Raw genomic sequence first — 19,954 nt, 5'->3', positions numbered from 1 at the left:
AATTCACAGATCCTCAAGCAACCTGAAGAAAATGAATGTATCTTTAAAGTGTCACAGTGGAAACATAGCAAACCCCTCAGTATGTATCCCCTGAGCTTGAAAAGTCACAAGTACTGATCTAGGGAGTCTACAGAAAATAATCCATTTTGCACAAGGAGCTGCATCAAGGCAGGTGCAGCAGTGGCGTAGGAGGTTAAGACCTCGTAGGAGCAGCAGTGGCGTAGGAGGTTAAGAGCTCGTGTATCTAATCTGGAGGAACCGGGTTTGATTCCCAGCTCTGCCACCCGAGCTGTGGAGGCTTATCTGGGGAATTCAGATTAGCCTGTACACTCCCACACACGCCAGATGGGTGACCTTGGGCTAGTCACAGCTTCTCGGAGCTCTCTCAGCCCCACCCACCCTCACAGGGTGTTTGTTGTGAGGGGGGAAGGGCAAGGAGATTGTAAGCCCCTTTGAGTCTCCTGCAGGAGATAAAGGGGGGATATAAATCCAAACTCTTCTTCTTCTTCTTCTTCTTCTTCAGGTGAAGTATCTGAAATTTACTGTCCCCTTGCATACTTGTTTGAGCTTTTGCTCAGGTTGCAGGGCCTACTCCACTTACTGAAGAGTGAGCGAAATGCATTCAGTGGATTTCTTTTTCCAGTTGTTGCCCCTTGTGTATTGTTTTTCAGAGATTCCCTCAACCCTCAGCAGCAGTTTTTCAGGGACAAAAGGAGGCAGTTAGTAAGACGATTACAAAATCCAGGTAGATCAGATTTTGCTGTTGAATAAGCCCCTCCCTCTTGAGTGTTGATTGGATTAATTCCCCATTAAGATATCTCTAAAACCAGTTTTCTGAGTGCTCCTTAAAATGTACCACTATCTAGAGGCCACATTTAGCCCCACAGAAGTTTTTAAAGTACCAGAACAGTTTCCTAAAGATTAAAATGTACTCTAATTGCTAATGAGCTTTTTAGATTGCAGTGACAAACTCTTATATCACTTAGCACTTAGAAATAACACTGTACTTTAAAAAGCAACTCTAGCATTTGTGATTTTGATTGGGGAAGCAGCCTGAATAGCCTTCAGTAGTCCAATCTTGATAGATCTCAGAAACTAAAGCAAGTTTGGCCTCGGTTAGTATTGGGATGGGAGACCGTCTAGGAATATGGGGTTGCTGTACAGAGGAAGGCAATGGCAAACCACCTCTGCTCCGTCTGGATTTTGGGGTGTCTGTGAGTCACTTGCAACTTGATAGCATGCAATTACTGTCATCATGATTGGGGAGAAGGCAGTGCAGGGGCAGTCTCCCCACAAACAGCATTGCAATTCCAATCCATTTTTGGAACCCCTTCATGATTTCTTTTAAGAGAAGGTTGAAATGACAGCAGATCTGATCATAGGTCTCTTGTATTATGTGTAGTTTGTCCTTTAAATGCAATTATAATGTATATTTGACATCTTAACACAGATCTCAGAGCATGAGAAATACCTTTTAACTGCAACACCAGGCAACTGGCAGTTTTCATTACTCTCTTTAGGATACTTAATTTTTTTTTTAATTTTCATTTTGCTGAAAAGGTTGTCTCTTGCACTCCATTTGTGCCTGGATCTAATTTATGCAGTGTAATGTGGTCAGTCAAGGGGAAAGTAATCCATTCTTTCTCATGATACAGATTAAAGGCAATACAGTGAAGATCTGGCCTAAAACCAAAGACTGGCTTCAGGGTCTTCAGGAGGAGATTGCGAGGAAGCGAGACAGCCTTGTTCCCATGTCACCCACAGCAAACTCCTGCCTTCTGGAGGAAAATTTTGATTTCTCAAGTTTAGATTATGAATCAGAAGGTGTGTGGCACAAACTGTAGATTAAGCTATGAGCTTTCAGCTTTTGGTCATTCTCTGTATTGTTCCCTTTTTTGTTTCCAATATATCAGCAAGACTATTAAATTCATAATTTTTAGTCATTAAACTCCATATGGCTTCAGATTGTTAAAACAAAGATCCATAATTTATTCTACACTTTCTATACTGGGACTTGCTGTCACGGAAAGAATCCTTCAGGCATGTGAATTGGAGCCCTCTTGCTGCAGTTCCTCATGTTGGACTGAAATTTTCCTGAATTTTGGAAGGAGCTTGTTGAGTCGCATGCTGGGCAGGAGGAGAGGAATCTTGGAAGCTCTGATGTGTATGTGGAGACTCTGTGCTTCTCCGTTTTGTAGATCATTGTCTGGGCAATTGCTAATCCTTTCAGCTGCGTTCTCTTTGTAGCGATCCCATGGATCCCTTTCTTTTTTCTTTTAAAAGGAATGTTTGTCAGTGGTAAGGAAAAGGATAGAAAATGTATTCTTCAGTTCCTATTTACTCACTACTGTCATGTCTTCTGGTTTAGGTGATATTATAGATGATGAAGATGATTATTTAGATGACATTGCAGTAGCAGAAGATTTGCTGGATGGGCCTGAATATTTGACGATGGCATCTATGGTCCATGCAAACAAATCTCACCTTGTTGGAAGATGTCTTCAGCCATACAAAGGTAACCTTCATAGCTACTTTAAAAGATGGTGGAAAATGGTAGCCCTAGATGTAACAATGGCCCACTGAGATCATAGGCTTTTGGGAGATGCCTTCCTATACAAGGGATCTATAAATAGAAAGCAATAAGCCCAAATATTGTGTGCATACAAGTGTGCATGGCCCTGCATTCTACAAATTTGGCTTGTTAATGTCATCATTGTCTTGATTTATATATATAATTGAAACATGCTTTTTGTCACTTTTGCCTGCCTGTAACACAGGTCCTCAATTGTAATCACAATCTGACTTCTAACACATTTTGAAGTCAATAAAAAGGCCTCCACGTGATTGGACCCTCAATCAGACAATGAAAAACTGGGTAGAGAACCATATTCTCTGCATTTCAGATATCATTATAAACTCTGGTTTCTATACTGTGGCTTGAGTCAGGATGTCCAAATGCAGAAGGTTTTATCAGTTGGTAGCAAGCTGGAATTTCCAGTTAGGATTTGTAAACCAAAGTTAGTACTAATTATAGTTTGTTGGGGATGCTGCCTCTTGCACTCACCTAGCCATGCAGATGGCAGTATAGGGAAGATGTCCTCCCTTCTGGGCAGTGGGAGGAGGCAAGAAACGAAAGGGTTTATACGCAAGGGTTTGTACACAAGCCAGGATTTGCTACTTATATCTGGTAAACAAACCAGACCTTGTTGCCCAAGAAACATTTAAAACAAACCATGGTTTGTCATAACATCTGAATGCAACCTTTATCTCTGGGAGCTGGATCATTTTATTTTAAACTGGTCAATGGAGACACTAAAAATGGACTTGTGTGTGAGGTCCAATTTAGTTGCCATCAACTGTTGAAAGCTAATCTATGCTGATTCATTGTGTGAGCATCAGATTTCAGATGACTGACTTGCCATAGGCTAGAGTCTGTCTGTAAATACAAATAATTTTCCCAGCTTGACAGTATATTGTGCAGCATATGCAGAAGCCTTATGCATCACTGTATGTATTGGATGTGCATATAATGTGCACTCAGTCCTTTTCAGAAAGCTCTGTGGTGTTGTGTATTCCTTGCAAGCCTGTCACCTGACTACACCATAGGATGCGAGCCACTACACCATAGGATGCTCTGAATTTGTCTAGTACTTGGAGAAATTGCTTCCTTCTTGGAAGCATTCTCGGTGGTTGTTTTCCCCATTAGGAATAATAGGAATCAACGGCTAGGCTTAAAAAGCAGGTGCATGAGAGAAGAAGATGGCTTGAGTTCAGTGGCGTAGCTATGGAAAATGGAGCCTGGGTCAGGCTTTGATTCCCCCCCTTTGGGGCCCCTTTACCCCGCCCCTCATGTGCCCTGCGCCCCGCACCCCACTTACCTTAGCCAGCAACTAGGCCTGGCGGGGCGAGGGGGGAATGGCTTGGTCTGGGCATGCCATTGGCCAGCCTGATGGGCTGTGAGCATGCTTTCCAGAGAGATGGAGAGCAAGCCCACGGCCCACCAGGTCAGCTGATGGGGTGCAGGCCTTGTCCCGGGCGGTCCGCGCATGTCATGCCCAGGCCCAGCCACACCCCTCCTCCTTCCCAGAAGTGTGGGCGATGATGTTCGCGCCCCCCCTTATGTGATGCAGCGGGGGCTGCCCAGGTCAAATATCCCCACATGTCCCCATTGCAGCTACACTTATGCTTGAGTGTATGTCACTGAAAGTTTGGGAACAGGGTTACAAGATCTTCTGGAATTGCAACTGATCTTCAGGCTATTGAATTTCCCTGGAGAAAATGGTTGCTTTGGAGGGTGGACTCTATGGCAGTTTACCCCACAAAGGCTCTTCCCTTCTCCAAACCGCTCCCTCACCAAGACTCCCCCTTCCCCCAAATGTCCAGAAATGTCCTGAATCAGATTTCACTGCGCTATTGGGGAAGCTTATTCCTGAAGTACATGGTTGTGCCTCATATTCACTTCCCAGTTTCCCTTCTTTTGCTGGTAACGTCTAATTTTGGTGTTGTATTTTTCATTCTGTCTTGGTTTCTCTTACATTGGTAATTATTTTGACATATTTCCTAGATGATGCTGACCTGGCTGAGGCAAAACAAGAGCTAGAAGGAAATGGAGAGTTTCGCCATCGTTCCCCAAGCAGGTCTTTTTCTGTCCCTGGTAGGCCTCAGCCACCACAGCGACCACCCCCTCCAGGTTAGAGCGTAGTGGTAAGGTTGCCAACTGTGAGTTAGGAAATTCCTAGAGATTTGTGGGTGGAGTCTGGGGAGGGAGCTCAGCCAGGGATGTGATGCCATAGAATTCATCCTTCGAAGCTGCCACAGTCTTCAAGGGAATTGATCTCTGTTCTCTGGAGAGCATTTGTAATTTTGGGGGATCTCCATCCCCCACCTGGAGGCTGGCAACTATGGCGTAGGAGGCGTAGGAGCAGCAGTGGCGTAGGAGGTTAAGAGCTTGAGTATCTAATCTGGAGGAACCGGGTTTGATTCCCCGCTCTGCCACTGAAGCTGTGGAGGCTTATCTGGGGAATTCAAATTTGCCTGTACACTCCCACACACGCCAGCTGGGTGACCTTGGGCTAGTCACAGCTTCTCGGAGCTCTCTCAGCCCCACCTACCTCACAGGGTGTTTGTTGTGAGGGGGGAAGGGCAAGGAGATTGTAAGCCCCTTTGAGTCTCCTGCAGGAGATAAAGGGGGGATAGAAATCCAAACTCTTCTTCTTCTTCTTCTTCTTCTAATGTACCTCCCTGGGCTGAAAACAACTCTACGGGAACCCTTTAAATTGTGGCTCAAAAACATTTACATAAGAAGGGGCAGGAGCTCAGGGTAAAGGTGATTTTAAAATGTTCTGAGAAAAGCTCTACAAACTGTGAGCATTGAGAATATTTACATAATTTTCCTATTGTGTATGATTCATTCTGCAATTGCTAGTCATGGGGAGGAGCTGTGCAGAATACAGATGCCTCAGCCCACAAAACCACGGGAGAGTCTCATTCAGCCATTTTCCCCATGTTTAGAGTTTTAACAAGACGCTAACCATTCAAGCCTGTCTTTGCAGCCATGACCTCTAGGTGCATAAATATTAATTTCTCATGAGACTGACTATTGTGCCTAGTGCTGCATTCTCTACTTCTGCGGAATTACCAAACAGACATGCCCTATGCCCAAACTCTGTTCAGCTGAGGGAGGCAGGGTCAGGAAACGCAAAACTCAATGATGAATTGGCAACTGGAGCAGATGTGGGGGCTGATTTTGCATCCACCCCATGCAGCTCCTTGACTTACATTAAGTACAAGTTCTTTGCCAGCACCAGAAACAGGAGCAAGCAGAATGTTTTTCTGCTGCTACTGGAGTTCACTAGGCTCTACCTGCTGACTTTTTCCAAGCTCCACCTCCATCCAAGTGCCACTGTATGGAATCAAAGGTTGGCAATGTTGCCATGTTAGTCTGTAGGACTTTCACTCTGATGTGTATGTACACAGTGTATCTGATAGCTATTCACTGTCTTCCCTTCCAGCTGGATTATCTGTTAAAAAGTCCACATCAGATGGTTCCATCTCTTCAGGGGGTCACTCCCTGTCCTCCATCTTGCAAACAGCAAAGCTCCTTCCAGGAGCACCACAGCAGCCAGTGAGTAATTGAGCATAATTTTTCAAAGAATATAAGTGTAAAAGTCCCCATGTGTGAAAGTGTCACCCATGTCTAGTTGGATTAATAACCCCTACAAAGGCGAGAGACTTGCAGAAGTAGCTGCTCCATGTCTCTTCTCCTGAAAACTGCTGAAGATCAGGAGATTGGCCTGAACAACATGTAATGTGTTGTTAGGCAGTTGTATGTGGGGAGGGGGAGTTGTAAGAATTGGGCAAAATCACCCCCTTGCTCTTGTTCAGCATTCAGGCCTGCTACTCTTGTGTGGAGCAAGGGGAACACAGTTTCTCTAGGAGATAATGACTAATGGTAAACTACTGTATAAACCAGTGGTTCTCAACCTTCCTAACGCTGCGACTCTTTAATACAGTTCCTCATGTGGTGACCCCCAACCATAAAATTATTTGTGTCTCGGTTCCTAAGACCATCGGAAATAATGTGTTTTCCGATGGTCTTAGGCAACCCCTGTGAAAGGGTCATTCGACCTCAAAGGGGTTGCGACCCACAGGTTGAGAATTGCTGGTATAAACTATAAAATAATACTACAGTCACTACCACAGATACCAAAATCATGCACAGGCAACTTTCTCACCTGCTAATTCTTAAAACATGGAAAGCAGTGTTTACAAATCTTCCCTTTCAACCACTACCTGTGTTTAGCAGCAAGCCACTTTTATTTCTTAAATTCATATCCCTAGTGATACCCTCAAAATAGCTTATCAGAATATTAAAACCATAAGAAAAAATGAACATTATAAAACTCTTCCTTCAAGAATCTTTATCACATACACAGAAATCTGTTGCCTCTGATTCAGAGGTGAAGAACACTCCCCCAAAATCTGTGTTCATAATTTCCTGAATGCCAGAAGCAAGGTGGCCAGACTTCTCTGGGCTTAGAGTTCTAAAGGTATGGTACCATGGCTGAGAAGGTCATTGTATTGACCTTTTTCACAGAGAGTTCCTACCACCTTCCACAACCTCTCTCCTACAGTGCAGGCTTCTAGGTAGGTCAGTCAGTTGCAAATCTACCAGCCTTCTTTAATAGTTGCCCCTCACTCAGATACTGCACAGTGCTAAGGGAGAATAGAACTCAAACACTTGGATTTACGCACAATCACCATTTATACCTATCCTTTGATATATTCCTGTCCTATTCCTGTCCTTTTTTACAAATAGCTTGGTACAGTGATGGAATCTAATTTGGTGAACCGGGTTTGATTCCTCACTCCTACACTTGAAACCTGCTGGTTGAACTTGGGCTAGACACATTTCTCTCTGAATTCTCTCAGCCCTACCTGCCTCACAAGGTGCTTGTTGTAGGGACAGGAAGGAAGAAGTTTGTAAGTCACTTTGAGGGTATAAATCCAAATTCTTTAACTCCTGCCTTTCTATACCCATATTCAAGGTGGCTTACAATGTGCTCTCTCTGTCTCTCTCTGTCTCTCTCTCTGTCTCTCTTTCTATATATATATGTGTGTGCGTGTGCGTGTGCATGTGCGTGTGCATGTGCGTGCATGCGTTTGTCTTCTCACATTCCACCAGCTTTCATTGGTTGTTCTTAGGGAGAGGTGGGACCTAACCTGTTCATCACAGCTGTGGATTTAGCTGCCACCTGACGAACATTGGCTAGTGGCACCAGCCTCAACAGGATTGGGGCTAGAGGAATATATGAGAGAATGCATTATTTTATGTGAAAGAGATTATTCATGATCAGTAACAAAAAGCCAGTCACTGTGGGAAATTAATAAGATTACTTTCCTCTTTGTACTTCACTTTAAAGAGTGACCGGATATTATAGCTGCTCTGTATTTTACTTTCTTTGGGGCTCATTCTCTTTCTTGTTTCCTTTTTTATTTGTGTAAGCCAAAATCACGGACTGGAATTAGTAAGCCGTATAATGTCAAGCAGATCAAGACTACCACCCCACAGGAGGCCGAGGAAGCAATTCGGTGCCTAATGCAAACAAAAGCAGGTAAATTGAGCTGAGCTTTCTGCTGAGAATTTTGACTTCCTTTCATAAGTATGGCAGACAGAACAAATGTCTCTTTCTGGAGCCCTCATCAAATGTTAATACTGCTATTCTTGTGTGCTGTGAAGTGTAACATGGGAAGCAAACTGTCCATTTGCTGAACAGGAGCCCTTGTCTTTTGTTTCATTCTGCACCGTTGATCTGTTTTTCAAGTGACTTCATGAAGTCAACACAATCCTGAATGCCAGAATGTGGCTGGCAGAATGTGGATGCCAGCCACAGATGCAGGCAAAATGTTAAGAACAAGATCCACCAGACCACGGCCACACAGCCCGGAAAACCCACCACAACCAGTTGAATGCGGCCGTGAAAGCCTTCGACAATACATTGCTAAAGATGTTTCTTGGAATATCAGTGTTCTTGAGCTACCGAAATAATAAAGTGCTAAGTAAAAATGGTTTCCTTCAATTGAAATGATTTGGAAGTTGATCTAAATTTACTTGTGAAGCTGATCTAAATTTACTTGCATTTACAGAAGTTCTAGTCTAGCTCTGTTATTCTCAAAACTGTGGTCTCCCAATAGTCTGTAGTGTTTTCAATTGGTCTGCAAGCAATCTGAATCATTATTCTTGCAGTCTGATCCATTTGTATAGAACACATGGACTGGGGGTGTTGCTTAGGTTGTAGATTGTTTCCTGTCACTAAGGCAGTTGTCTATAAACCTAAGTTCTGCTATTCAGGGTCAGGTTTTATACTGCAGTTTACAATGATAAGTCTAGGTGGAAATGTACAAGTTGGTTACTACATGGTTCACCTGCCTCAGGTGGGGAGTCTCTGGCTGCCTGCAACTGCCATCGCTACGTGGAGAATGTATGTACAGTGAGCACTCCACGACTTTAAATGGTTTGTGAAAATTTGAAGGTGGGTATTGCTAAAGTTCCATAGAGATGGGTCTGATTCATGTCTGGATGGGAAATCACTAGGAACCATGTATAAACCATTTATAAGTTATCTGCAGAGAAAGCAACATAGAAGTGTAAGTAATCAACAATGTCCCATTACTCATGGAACACTTAGCTACGTGGTGCAGCTGAAGTGTGGTTTCTTTGCGGTTCTCTGTTTACTCATGAGGAGGCAGCCCAGTCCTCCCTGCAGCTCGTCTCAAGGGGCCTCTTTTTCCTGGTTCTCTTAACTCCACCACTCTTAGAGGCACAGATCTCATAACACTCAGTTGTCTCAATACTATAGAGCTGATATTCTCCCATTGCCCCTCCCCCCCCTCTCTCTCAGTCTCTGCTGCTGTGGTAGACAGTCTTCTTTTTAAAAAGAGGCTTGTCTGGAAAAAAGTTTTTAAAAGCCCTCATTAGGGAGGGCAGAAGCAGAGCAGGGAAGATGGGCTGGAGCCAGAAACAGACCCTGCTTGTGCTGTTCCTTGCAAAAGCCTTTGTTATATTGATATATCAAAATGAACATTAGAGAAGCAGGAAGGAGCAGGCAATATGGAATGGGGGAAGGAGGAAGGCAAGGACAGCAGTGTGAGGAGTGGGGAGGGTGGAGCTGGGCAGGCTGGCTGTGGATGGAGGAAACAGGTCCAAGGCAAAGCTGTGCTCCCCTCTCTGGCGGTGAAGCAAAATTAAATTCATGCTGCAAGAGGTCTCACTTGCAGTGGGGAGACTAGAATGTGAAAGTGGGGCTGGAGGAGAAACGTCTGTACAAGTAATCTTGCTGTGACAGACATTTGCCCCCATCGCGAAGAGATACTGTGTGCGTAATCGGCCAAAGTGAATAGTTTCCAGCTTTCTAGAAGTGCCACCTTGTGATAGGAATTTAGGCTGGAAAAATTGACTTGCCAATTTCCACACATTCAGCCCTTCTAAAAGGGACATTTTTTCTCTAGATTTGTTGGCCAACAATATGCTTGAAGTTGAATCTCTAACATCACAGTGTTGATTTTTAGAATTGAGCCACTGTAATAAGACTCATGAGGAGATTATTTGGGTTGGCATCTTCATGTTCAGGGCAAGGCTGAATAATTTCTTGATGTAGAAATTTAATTCTTGTTTAAGTCTTACTGTTCATTTCAGTTTTACATTTTTGCTTTTGATTCTTCTTGGAGGAAACAAGAGAGGCTAAATTCATTTTAGTGTGTGTGTTTTTTTCAAAGTTCGTTAGTTTTAGAATTTTTTTTATCCTGTAGTATTTTTGTGGAAAAACCTCATGCTAATAATATATTCTAATTTAAATAAATAACAACCAGTTGTCAGAACAGCTTTTGTTGAAATTCATTACCACAGTGATTACCAATGAAGTGCTGACCAGTTTAGTAATATTCTTACCTTTGATAGCTATTTGAAGCCAAGATGGTATGGCTCTTAGTCACAATAGATTGAAACATTATTCAGAATAAGAGTATCTGAGAAAAGTTATGCATTCTGTATGCTAGATATATTCCAAAAGGCATTTCTATTTTTTTCATTGTAGTGACACCAGAGGAAGCCCTGGCACCCGCTCCTATAAGAACACAGGTCATCATGAAACCTGAAACCTTTCCCATTGTCACAAAGCCAGCACCACTTCACAGCCTGCAGCCAACCCCAGTGTTCGTTCCTCATCGGCCTCCACCCAAAGTACCCACTAAGAAGCCCGTATCATTGCAAAAGTCCAGAGCGAAGCTTGCACATGTAAGTGCCACACTTTCTTTTATCTAGCAGTATGCACAGGAGTCCCTTAATGTAGGCTGTTAACACCTAGATGGCTTTTTTCTGGCCTGCTTATGCAATGGTATTAGATAAGTGTGACATTTGCAAGCTAATAATGCAACACTCACTGGGGTAATTAGGTACTGAGTCTTTTTCTCTTCTTAAGAGATACTATTGTTACATTTGTAAGTACGCAGGAAGAGAGCAGAGTCTTAATGCAAATGAATTAATCAGGCTTCTACTAAGATTTATACTCCAGTTCCTCATGTATGTTAAAACTATTCCTGCAACACGGCACATTGTAGAGAGTATCTCATACTTTAACTGTGCAGTCCCAAGGGGGGTGGGGCTGAAGCTGCACTGGAAGCAGTGGAAGGGTTGCACCAGTGCCCGTGCCAACAGCACCATGCAAACGAGCACAGATGCTGGCACAGTCTTACCTTGACAGCTGGCCAACACAGTGCCCGAACCCAAAAGCTGGCCCCTGCAGGAGCTGGCCCCTGCTGCAAATACCCACTTTGGCAAAGAGGGGGGCGTTCCTGGCTGTGGAGCTGACTTTAAACCCAGGAATGCCCTCCTTCAGCAGCACAGACTTATGCCATCGAAAAAGGTGGCATAAGTCATAGTCCACTGTGGACTTTCCCAGAGGGAAAAAGGAGTTTCTCCTTCTCTCCCAGCACCTGTGCTGCCAATTACCTCTTTGGAGGCAAAATGGTACTAGTGTCCTCAGCCACTGCTCTACTCCCCCACCCCATCTTTGGATTGGGCTATTCATTGCTGTTGTATTTTAAAAATATCGATCAGGCTCACATCTTTCACTTTGCATTTCCTTCAAAGTAGATTTATTCAAGGAGACTCAAAAAACTGCAACTTTGGTTTTTGGAATTTTGCAGATCCAGGGAGTGCATGATTATTGGCTTATATGTGCTTAAATTGCATGGGCTATCTCGGTTCTGAAACCATATTTGAATTTTTGTGGCCCTTTAAAGGATTTTTTTTACAGCAGGTGTTATGGTTGGGTACTCAAGGGAAATAGAGGTGGCATGTGCTGATCTTTGAAAGAAATTAAAGTAGAGGGTTTTTTAGGAATTTGACGTGTGTACAGAATCATTAGGCTAATAGCTCATACAGTATACCAGTGTTGTTTGGCCAGGCTTGAGGCAAACTTTCATTGTGTGTTTTTCTACCCTTAGTGATGTGTTGGTGGAATAGTAGTTGACTGAGATTTTGTCATCTTTTTCTCAGCCCCACTCGCCAGAAGAGCAGTTTGAAAAGTCTGTGGGTCACTTCTCCTTTGCACTGCCAGAACCTTACCTTGAATCAAGAGCTGTTACCAGTCCTACAAGGACAGCCCCTGTTCCTAAGCCAAGAACCATGCAGCCTGGCAAAATCTCTGAGAGGAGGAGCAGTGAAAGGGAACCGGCACGGCATCTGTTAGAGGACAGTTCTGTTTGTCCGCCTCAGAATTCTGACTTTGCTCCAAGAGTTCCACCCAGGAGAAAGAAATCTGCCCCCTCTGATTTTCACCTCCACGTTCTCCAGAGTAGTGACAGCTTGATCCTGAAGGGTTTAACATTCAATTCCAATAACAACAACAACCCATCAGAACATTGTTCTGTAACACAGGATTCTGGTGCTCTTCCTCTTTGTCCAACAGAGTCATGTTTTCCTGCAGCCACCCTCATTGCCAGCCCAGTTGACGACAGTGGTAAGTTCTTGAGGCCAACTTCTTCAGAGCTGGATGCTGGCCTGCAGGTTCCTCTTCCCCTTAATAGCCATCAGCCAGGGCAGCTCTTAAACAATGATTTTCTTACAGGAAGCACCTGTTTGTTAAGCCTTGAGGAAGACTTTGTCCCTCATCAGTCAATAGCTTCATCATTGCCTATCAGCCCAAAACATGCTCCAAAAGATCTAGAACTCTCCAGTCCAACAGATTTCAGTCACTGGGTTACCTTTGGTGAAGATGGCAACAGCAATACAACATCTCAAGAGCTTACTGAATTGCTTACCCTCAAGCAAAAGCAAAAAACCTCTGTGGACACAAGCCCTGATTTACAGCTTTGAGCCTCATCTCCCCCACCCCCTTGATTTTCCTATACCAGGGGTAGGGAACCTGCGGCTCTCCAGATGTTCAGGAACTACAGCTTGAAGTCATGCCCGCGGGGTCGCAAGGAAGAGGCGAGATGCGGAGATATCATCTGGTGGAGAGTGCCAGCAACAGGAAGCGCAGGATTCCGTGATCCTAGCAACTCTGCCGTGTGCTCGGCCCTGGCACCTTTTATTAGGGTTTACAATAGGGGCGGCAATGGGGGCGTACCGGGAGGTGGGAGAGCTGGAGAGCGGGAGAGTATCATATGATACATGACATCATGGAGTTGCCTACGTGCGGGAGGAAGCGTCCGTGTCTGGGTCTAATCCACACCTGGGGGCAAGAGCCCCTTTGTCCCTTTGTCTGGGACACCTGGTGACCGTGAGTCAGGCATCTCATGACCTGTGACTCACGCGGGGAAGCGAAGAGGTGGGGGGCGTGTGTCGCGCCCAGAAAGGCCGCAGCTGGCACCGGCATTACAAGCGCTCTATCTGCGGTTCTGCTGGGTCCGCGGGCCCATCCCTACATCCCCCCCCCCATTTCCTAACGTTTTAGAAGCCCGGGCAGACGCTTGAATTAGTTAGGACAATTTAGAGGAGCAGCTTGCCTCCCCAGGAACCCTCTCAAGCTGGCTGAGTTGTTTGTGCAGCATGAGAACTTGGCGGTTCCCTCGCGTAGGGGAAGGTCAAAGGGCTTCTTACATGCATTATAAGCAAGGCTAGAAATACATTGCATAGAAAAGGCTCAACAATAAGGCATACAATCAAACCAATGCAGGAATTGAACAGTAGTACGGTATCCTGGCAACTCCGCGGCACTTTCATATGAATCAACAATAACAAGCAATCCAATAAGCGACATGATTATCTAAGGTTGCTTGACAAAGCTCACACCTGCTGCTTTCCAGGAGGCCAAGAGCATCCAAAGCGGTCGAGGTGGAGTTGATGGACTTACCTGAAGCAGGCCAGGCGGTAATAGTCTTGGCGTTACAGGAAACAAGTCCGGAGACTCCCACAAGGGAAGTCATGTGAAACAAACTCTGCCTCGGAAGAAGGGCAACCGTTGCTCCAGCAAGAGAGGGTCGAGGAAGCGGGTGGCCGGTAGTATACCGCGGGCTCCACGGTAGGAGCCTGAGGCAAAGGCGATGGTAAAGGCTGAGACAGCAGAGAGTCCAGCCGGAAAGATGAGCGGGGATGTAACAGCAACAAAATAACATAACTTCTAGAGATTCAAGGCATGCAATAACTTCCAGCGGTCAGTTGGAGGTTACAGTAAACAATAAAGCATTGCTCGCTTGTCGTAAAACTGGATGATGTATGCGGGAGGGAGGCAGCCCGTGGCTGCATAATTGTCCAATGCATGGCTCTTGTTGTTTGACTACCGGCTTATGGAGCAATGGTGAGTAGAGTCCATGGATTTCCTCAAAGAGCATAGGGAGGAGGCTACTGATAGTCTTTAGCATTACAAGTTCCAGTGACTCCCGCGGAAGGCAAGGCTGCGGGGAGAGGCATGTTCGATAACAATCCAAGTGGCTGGAAACAAGGCGGAGGGTTCGAGAACAGCGGAGGAGGAGTTCAAGGGTTGAAAACCCTATTAGGAATGTTCCTGGCTGCAACTCAAGCTGTCAGCCAGGGGGGAGAGTGACTGAGAGGGAGAAAGGATGGCGACTGTAGATGAGGAGGCAGCGACACCACGGCAGCATCAACCTCTGAGCGCATAACTGGCCCAGAGCTGCCGTTCCCCTGGGGGGGGGCCCAGCGAGGGCTCTGCGATCTCCGTGGAAGAATATAGGTGTGCTGGCTCCAGAGAGATCCCTCCCATCTCATTGCCCCAGGCTGTGGGGGGCAATCTTGTGGACCACCTCCTCAGCAGAGGCTGGCTGGAGTGGGATCCTCCAGGGAGACCCGCTCCATCTCTCCCGGGATAAGGGCTGGCCTGGCATGGCCCGAGCTGGACTCCCTGTATGGAGAGAGAGAGAAACAAACAACGCTTTTCCCCTAGGGGATTTCGCGCTGGCGAGAGTTAGTTCTCATAGATGACAATGGAAAACCCTGGAGCCCTGAGTGGGGGCACTACTCCCCTGTCTTTAGTTTGTTTGGCCAAGATCTCACCTTAAAGATGCAGTTGGCCCCACATTCCAGTGACTCGGCTTGCAACATTCAAGGGCATTTAGGAACACTATAACACAAGGGTGGAGACATGAAGAGGGCTCCCTCAGAGCTTGGGGGGAGGGGAGTGAGGAAAGGTCACACCCAGGTCGGGTGCTTGTTTGCAGAAACTTAATCCCAATCCACTGTGTGTGTCTAAAGTGTGGGTTTCTAGCAAAGCAACTTAAACAGTTCACAACTATAGTCTCATATCTTAATATAACAATGCATAGAGAGGAGTTTAGAAAGAGAAAGAATGCAGAGGAGGAACAGTTTCTGGGCTTGAGGTTTGATCACCTACGAGCAACTTGAGAGGAGGGTTTTGCAAAAAAAAAACCCCTTTTATCAAATCCTAGATCTAGAGGAGTTGGGGTGTGTCAGCCCATTCGAGAGAAAGGAGGAGAAAGGGAGGGGGGAAGGGTTTGGAAGTTAACCCTACCTTCCCCTCCTGCAAGGAGACTCTAGCTGGTTTGAATTCGCTTCCCTATCTTTCACAGTGTGGAGACAGTAAGATAGAGTGGGGCCTGAAGAACCCCTAGGTACTGTGACTGGCCAGATGGCACTCAACCGCAAAAAATTTGGGGAGCACTGTGAGTAATCCTGGTTTCACAGCATAATAAATCTGTGCTACGCCAATGTGTAGCAGTGTAGGCTCAGATAGCCAGAGAGAAAGGGTTCTCAAGGAAAGAAAGCAGCAAGAAGGAGCTTGAGGGTTCAAAACTACAAGATGGAGGTGGCTTTGAAGCAAGATTCCACTGGCGTCCTAGGGAGCACTGTGTCCCTTTAAGGCTGATACTATAATGGGTGAAGCCTTTCAAGGCATAAGAGCATACATTCATCAAAGGGAGGAAAACTTTGGATTAAAAGCACGCGAAGGTAGAGCTTAGAAGCAATGGAAAGATCCCCTTCATGAGGGGAAAACCTTAAGGAGGTCCCCTTTAAAAGGGGCAAGACACATAGAACATACATGAAGCATATATATCAAACAAAGGCAATTCAATCCAATATAATCCAGGGCTGAAAAGGTGGGGTTAGTCTTTGCAGGTCCTAATCCTGTAGAGTTAGGCTGGATCCAACTGGATCCAACTGGATCAAGCTGGATCATTTTATTGAACATACAATTCGGAGACATATCTAAGAGGAAATAACATGAGCTTGAAATGTCCGGAGCTTCTTGTCCTTCCCCCCCTCCCCAGGGAGGAGGGGCCGACTACTCTTCATCTTGCTGTGGAAGAGAAAGAGGGAGAGGGAGGGGCAGATGGGGAAGTTTAAAGCAAGCCTTTGTTCTCTGTAAGCTTATGGTTCCAAACCCGGCTCAAACTGGACCTTAGAGGCAAAAGCACGTGTTGGATCTTTATGAAAATGGCTACACCTGGATTTGGGAAGCTTAACCTCTGGATACACTCATGAGGCGGTTCCCTTTGCAGGCTGTGATCCTGCTTTTCCCACACCTGAGTGTACTGGCCGATTTTGCCTGCCTACTAGGGAGCTTTGGAAGCTTAGGAGACTTTGCACATGCACTTAGAAGCGATACTTTTGATCTGGCTTGAACCTTGTGGCTGGAGGGGCCAAAGGGGAGCTTCTTTCTTTATGAAGGACTCTAGGCTTAAGACACTGGGAGCTAGCACTTTCCCCACTCCACGTGTCTCCCTCACCCTGCAGATTTGTTTACCAGACATGTTCTGAGAGAAGGGTTCAAAAAAAGCGGCGCATAGTGCCAGAATGTTGGCATTTTCTTCCGTCAAAAGCATTTCTTCCTGTTGCAAATCCAGTGGTGCATTTTGCAGAGAGTTTTGAAATGCGCGCCATTCTCTAAGCGCTGGCGGGAGGCATAGTGACTTCAGAGAAAGAAAGGGAACTAGCAGGTAGGGAGGCAGAAGCATAGAGGGGGGAGGCAGGCAATGAGGCTCCAAGATCAGCTGAACTTAGGTTAGATTCAAGGTGAAGGCACAGAGGCAGGAATATGAGGTGAAGGCAGACATTGGGAGCAGATTGCTCTAGGGAGGGCTCACTGCACTGGCTGAAGGAGGGAGGGAGGGAGGAGGCTGGGTCAGCCACCGCAGCAGAGTCAGCGGGGGAGTTTGAATGAGGCAAGGAAGGAAGTGAAACAGGAAGGGGACGAAGCGTCCCGGTTTTGAGTGGATAGAAAATTCCGGGGTTGAAATTGTAGGTGAGGAGGATCCGAAAGGAGGGAGATCCATGGCAGGAGAAAACCATGTACCTGCAGGAGCTGATGGCAACATATACATTGTTACCTCCCACGTCAGTAGCAGCGACATCGGCGCGTGAGGCTCTCTGTGCAGGGAAGTGTGCCCGATGTTTTCCCAGTCGCTTAAGATTCCAATGTCCCCCCTCTCTGGGTACCATGGACATTTGCCTATCAATCTCCCCAACCAATTAGGTACAGATCACTTTTTCTTTACTGAGACTTCTGGGCGGCTTTTTTCGTCGAAGCGTTTTCCAGTTCGTAGCGATGCTTGTCATAAGCTGTGCTTTTTACCAAGCTCCCATACCACCGGTGGATTCGTCAGGCGAGAGAGTGTCCTAGAACGCGAGTCCGAGGATGCTCCGATCAGCGGACTGTCAGGTACCGAGGGGCGTGGAGTCGAGAATGCGCCCGATCCAGCCGGGCCGGTGTTACCGAGAGGCCCTTTCCCAGGCGACGGTAAGCGGGCGGAGGTTGGAGATTCCCAGGTTTCGGCACCAGCTTGAAGTCATGCCCGCGAGGTCGCAAGAAAGAGGCGAGACGCGGAGATATCATCTGGTGGAGAGCGCCAGCAACAGAAAGCGCAGGATTCCGTGATCCTAGCAACTCTGCCGTGTGCTCGGCCCTGGCACCTTTTATTAGGGTTTACAATAGGGGCGGCAATGGGGGGCGTACCGGGAGGCAGGAGAGCTGGAGAGCGGGAGAGTATCATATGATACATGACATCATGGAGTTGCCTACGTGCGGGAGGAAGCGTCCGTGTCTGGGTCTAATCCACACCTGGGGGCAAAAGCCCCTTTGTCCCTTTGTCTGGGACACCTGGTGACCGTGAGTCAGGCATCTCATGACCTGTGACTCACGGGGGAACAGGGGGTGGGGGAGCGTGTGTGCCCAGAAGGCCGCAGCTGGCACCGGCATTCCAAGCGCTCTATCTGTGGTTCTGCTGGGTCTGTGGGCCCATCCCTACACAATTCCCATCAGCCTCTGTCAGCATGGCCAATTGGCCATGCTGGTAGGGGCTGATGGGAATTGTAGTTCCTGAACATCTGGAGAGCCGCAGGTTCCCTACCCCTGTCCTATACAAAACACAAGAAACTGTTATTGGTACTCCATGATTTCTTCTGAGGAAATATAGAAAATACAGGGGCATAAAAATTCCCTCATAATAATTGCATAGAATCTAGCTCATTGCATAGCAGGTGCTTACTATTAAACGGTATGTTCATATCACTTAACTGGAAGGAAGATGCCGTGACCGGTTGTATTTTTGTTCATGTTTTTAAATCTGATTCTTTTACAGCCTTCATACTTGATAACTTCTGAACTCTGTGGGAAAGCCAATTTTAAAATAATAGGCTTGGTCCAATAATTATCTTTTATTTTACCAAGACCTTAAAAGGAGAGCACTGACTGGACGTATGGATAGCAGCAGATGTAAAGATGGAGTTGATGGTCGTGGTTCCTAAGTTGGCTTTGGAAGTTCTGTCACAATTAAGGGTGCTGGTAACAGCAGGGATTGCATTTTACATGGAAGCCTGAGCAATGATGCAGCTAATAGAAAGAACATGGTACTTCTGAAGACAACTGCTGTGGAATGTATTAGTTGCCGAATCAAATCACCTTTGATGAAGTGCATAATTAGTGACTCTTAATGTTGTTCTTAATAGCACAAATGGAAAAGCCTATAGCATGCATCTGGAAGTATCCTTTTTTATACTGAGGTTGTAAATAATAAATTTGTTTTATAAGAAACAGGACTTAGCTATTCCTTCTTAGGTTATTGCTAAAGGTAAAAGGTCAGATATATTGTTTGTTCTGCCTTGCTTCTACTCATTATGAATCAAGCATATGGAAAATGAGTGTTGATGGTGGATATTTGCTGTTTTGTACAGATGTGCTCCTCACTATCCATGACTTTAGGCAGAACACAAAGCTACTAGGTCCTCTTCACTGTACCTCCCCACCACAAAAGAAGCCTCATATCTAAATTCTGTCTAGACCAACATTCCATTTTTAAACCACAGCTGATGAGATAATTTTGGGAAGCTTTCAAGCAGAGCATGAAGGTAGAGCTTAGATATAAATTAAGGGACATTATTATGGGAATGAGTTACTCGGCCATCTGAATGGCACTAACAAAGTTTAAAGCACTTGCTAAATATTGGGCATGAAGGCAGTGTGCCCATGGCCATGCACCAGTAGCCCATTGCTATACATCTGTCTCTGGAAGTGGCTTTATGTTGAAATGTTCGCCTTCCTATTTTCACCCTATTACTTGCATGTTCGACATTCAGCATCAGCACAAATGAAACGTAGGTTAGTATAAATAACATTTTAATTCTTACTGACGATATTGCACAACAGTAACCCTTCCACCTTCAAAGAAATCAGTGTCAAATAACTGCAGTTGCATTTCAACGTAAAACACAAGTGGACTAAATTTAAAAAAGGTTTACTGCTAGTACCAATATCCTCTGCGATAAAAGATAATTTAACAGCCTTGTGGCATGATAATAAAAGGATTAAAAGGATAGCTCATTTAAATGGATTTATAAATTGCAAGTAGACATTGTTTTTATTACTCCACTCAAATAATGGTAGGATCTTGCCTTTACTTGTATAGCCTATAAGTGGTTGACTAGGAAGTGGCCTCATTAAAACATAAAGCTTTCCAGTAGCACCCTCTGTGCAATCCATTTCTG

At 45.6% G+C, this 19,954-nt stretch overlaps 1 protein-coding gene across 3 annotated transcripts in view; it reads left to right on the top strand.

The window, feature by feature from the left end:
- SYNJ2 (synaptojanin 2) overlaps positions 1-12,991 on the top strand; it is a 67,458-nt gene extending 54,467 nt beyond the window's left edge. The window contains exons 21-27 of one of the 3 annotated variants that reach the window (XM_048488130.1): positions 1,656-1,824; positions 2,369-2,515; positions 4,565-4,654; positions 6,012-6,124; positions 8,006-8,114; positions 10,593-10,792; positions 12,056-12,991. In XM_048488130.1, coding sequence (XP_048344087.1) covers positions 1,656-1,824; positions 2,369-2,515; positions 4,565-4,654; positions 6,012-6,124; positions 8,006-8,114; positions 10,593-10,792; positions 12,056-12,874 — 1,647 coding nt within the window. In that variant the 3' untranslated portion in view covers positions 12,875-12,991. Of the gene's footprint in view, positions 1-1,655; positions 1,825-2,368; positions 2,516-4,564; positions 4,705-6,011; positions 6,125-8,005; positions 8,115-10,592; positions 10,793-12,055 lie in introns of those variants that run through there. The other 2 variants (XM_048488122.1, XM_048488141.1) reach the window with 2 other exon arrangements.
- The last annotated feature ends 6,963 nt before the right edge of the window (positions 12,992-19,954 follow it).

The sequence above is a fragment of the Sphaerodactylus townsendi genome, linkage group LG01, assembly GCF_021028975.2.
Source record: "Sphaerodactylus townsendi isolate TG3544 linkage group LG01, MPM_Stown_v2.3, whole genome shotgun sequence".
NCBI classification, from domain to species: Eukaryota; Metazoa; Chordata; class Lepidosauria; order Squamata; family Sphaerodactylidae; genus Sphaerodactylus; species Sphaerodactylus townsendi.
Note: the sequence above shows the minus strand (reverse complement) of the source record. Positions and strands in the feature narration are given on the sequence as shown.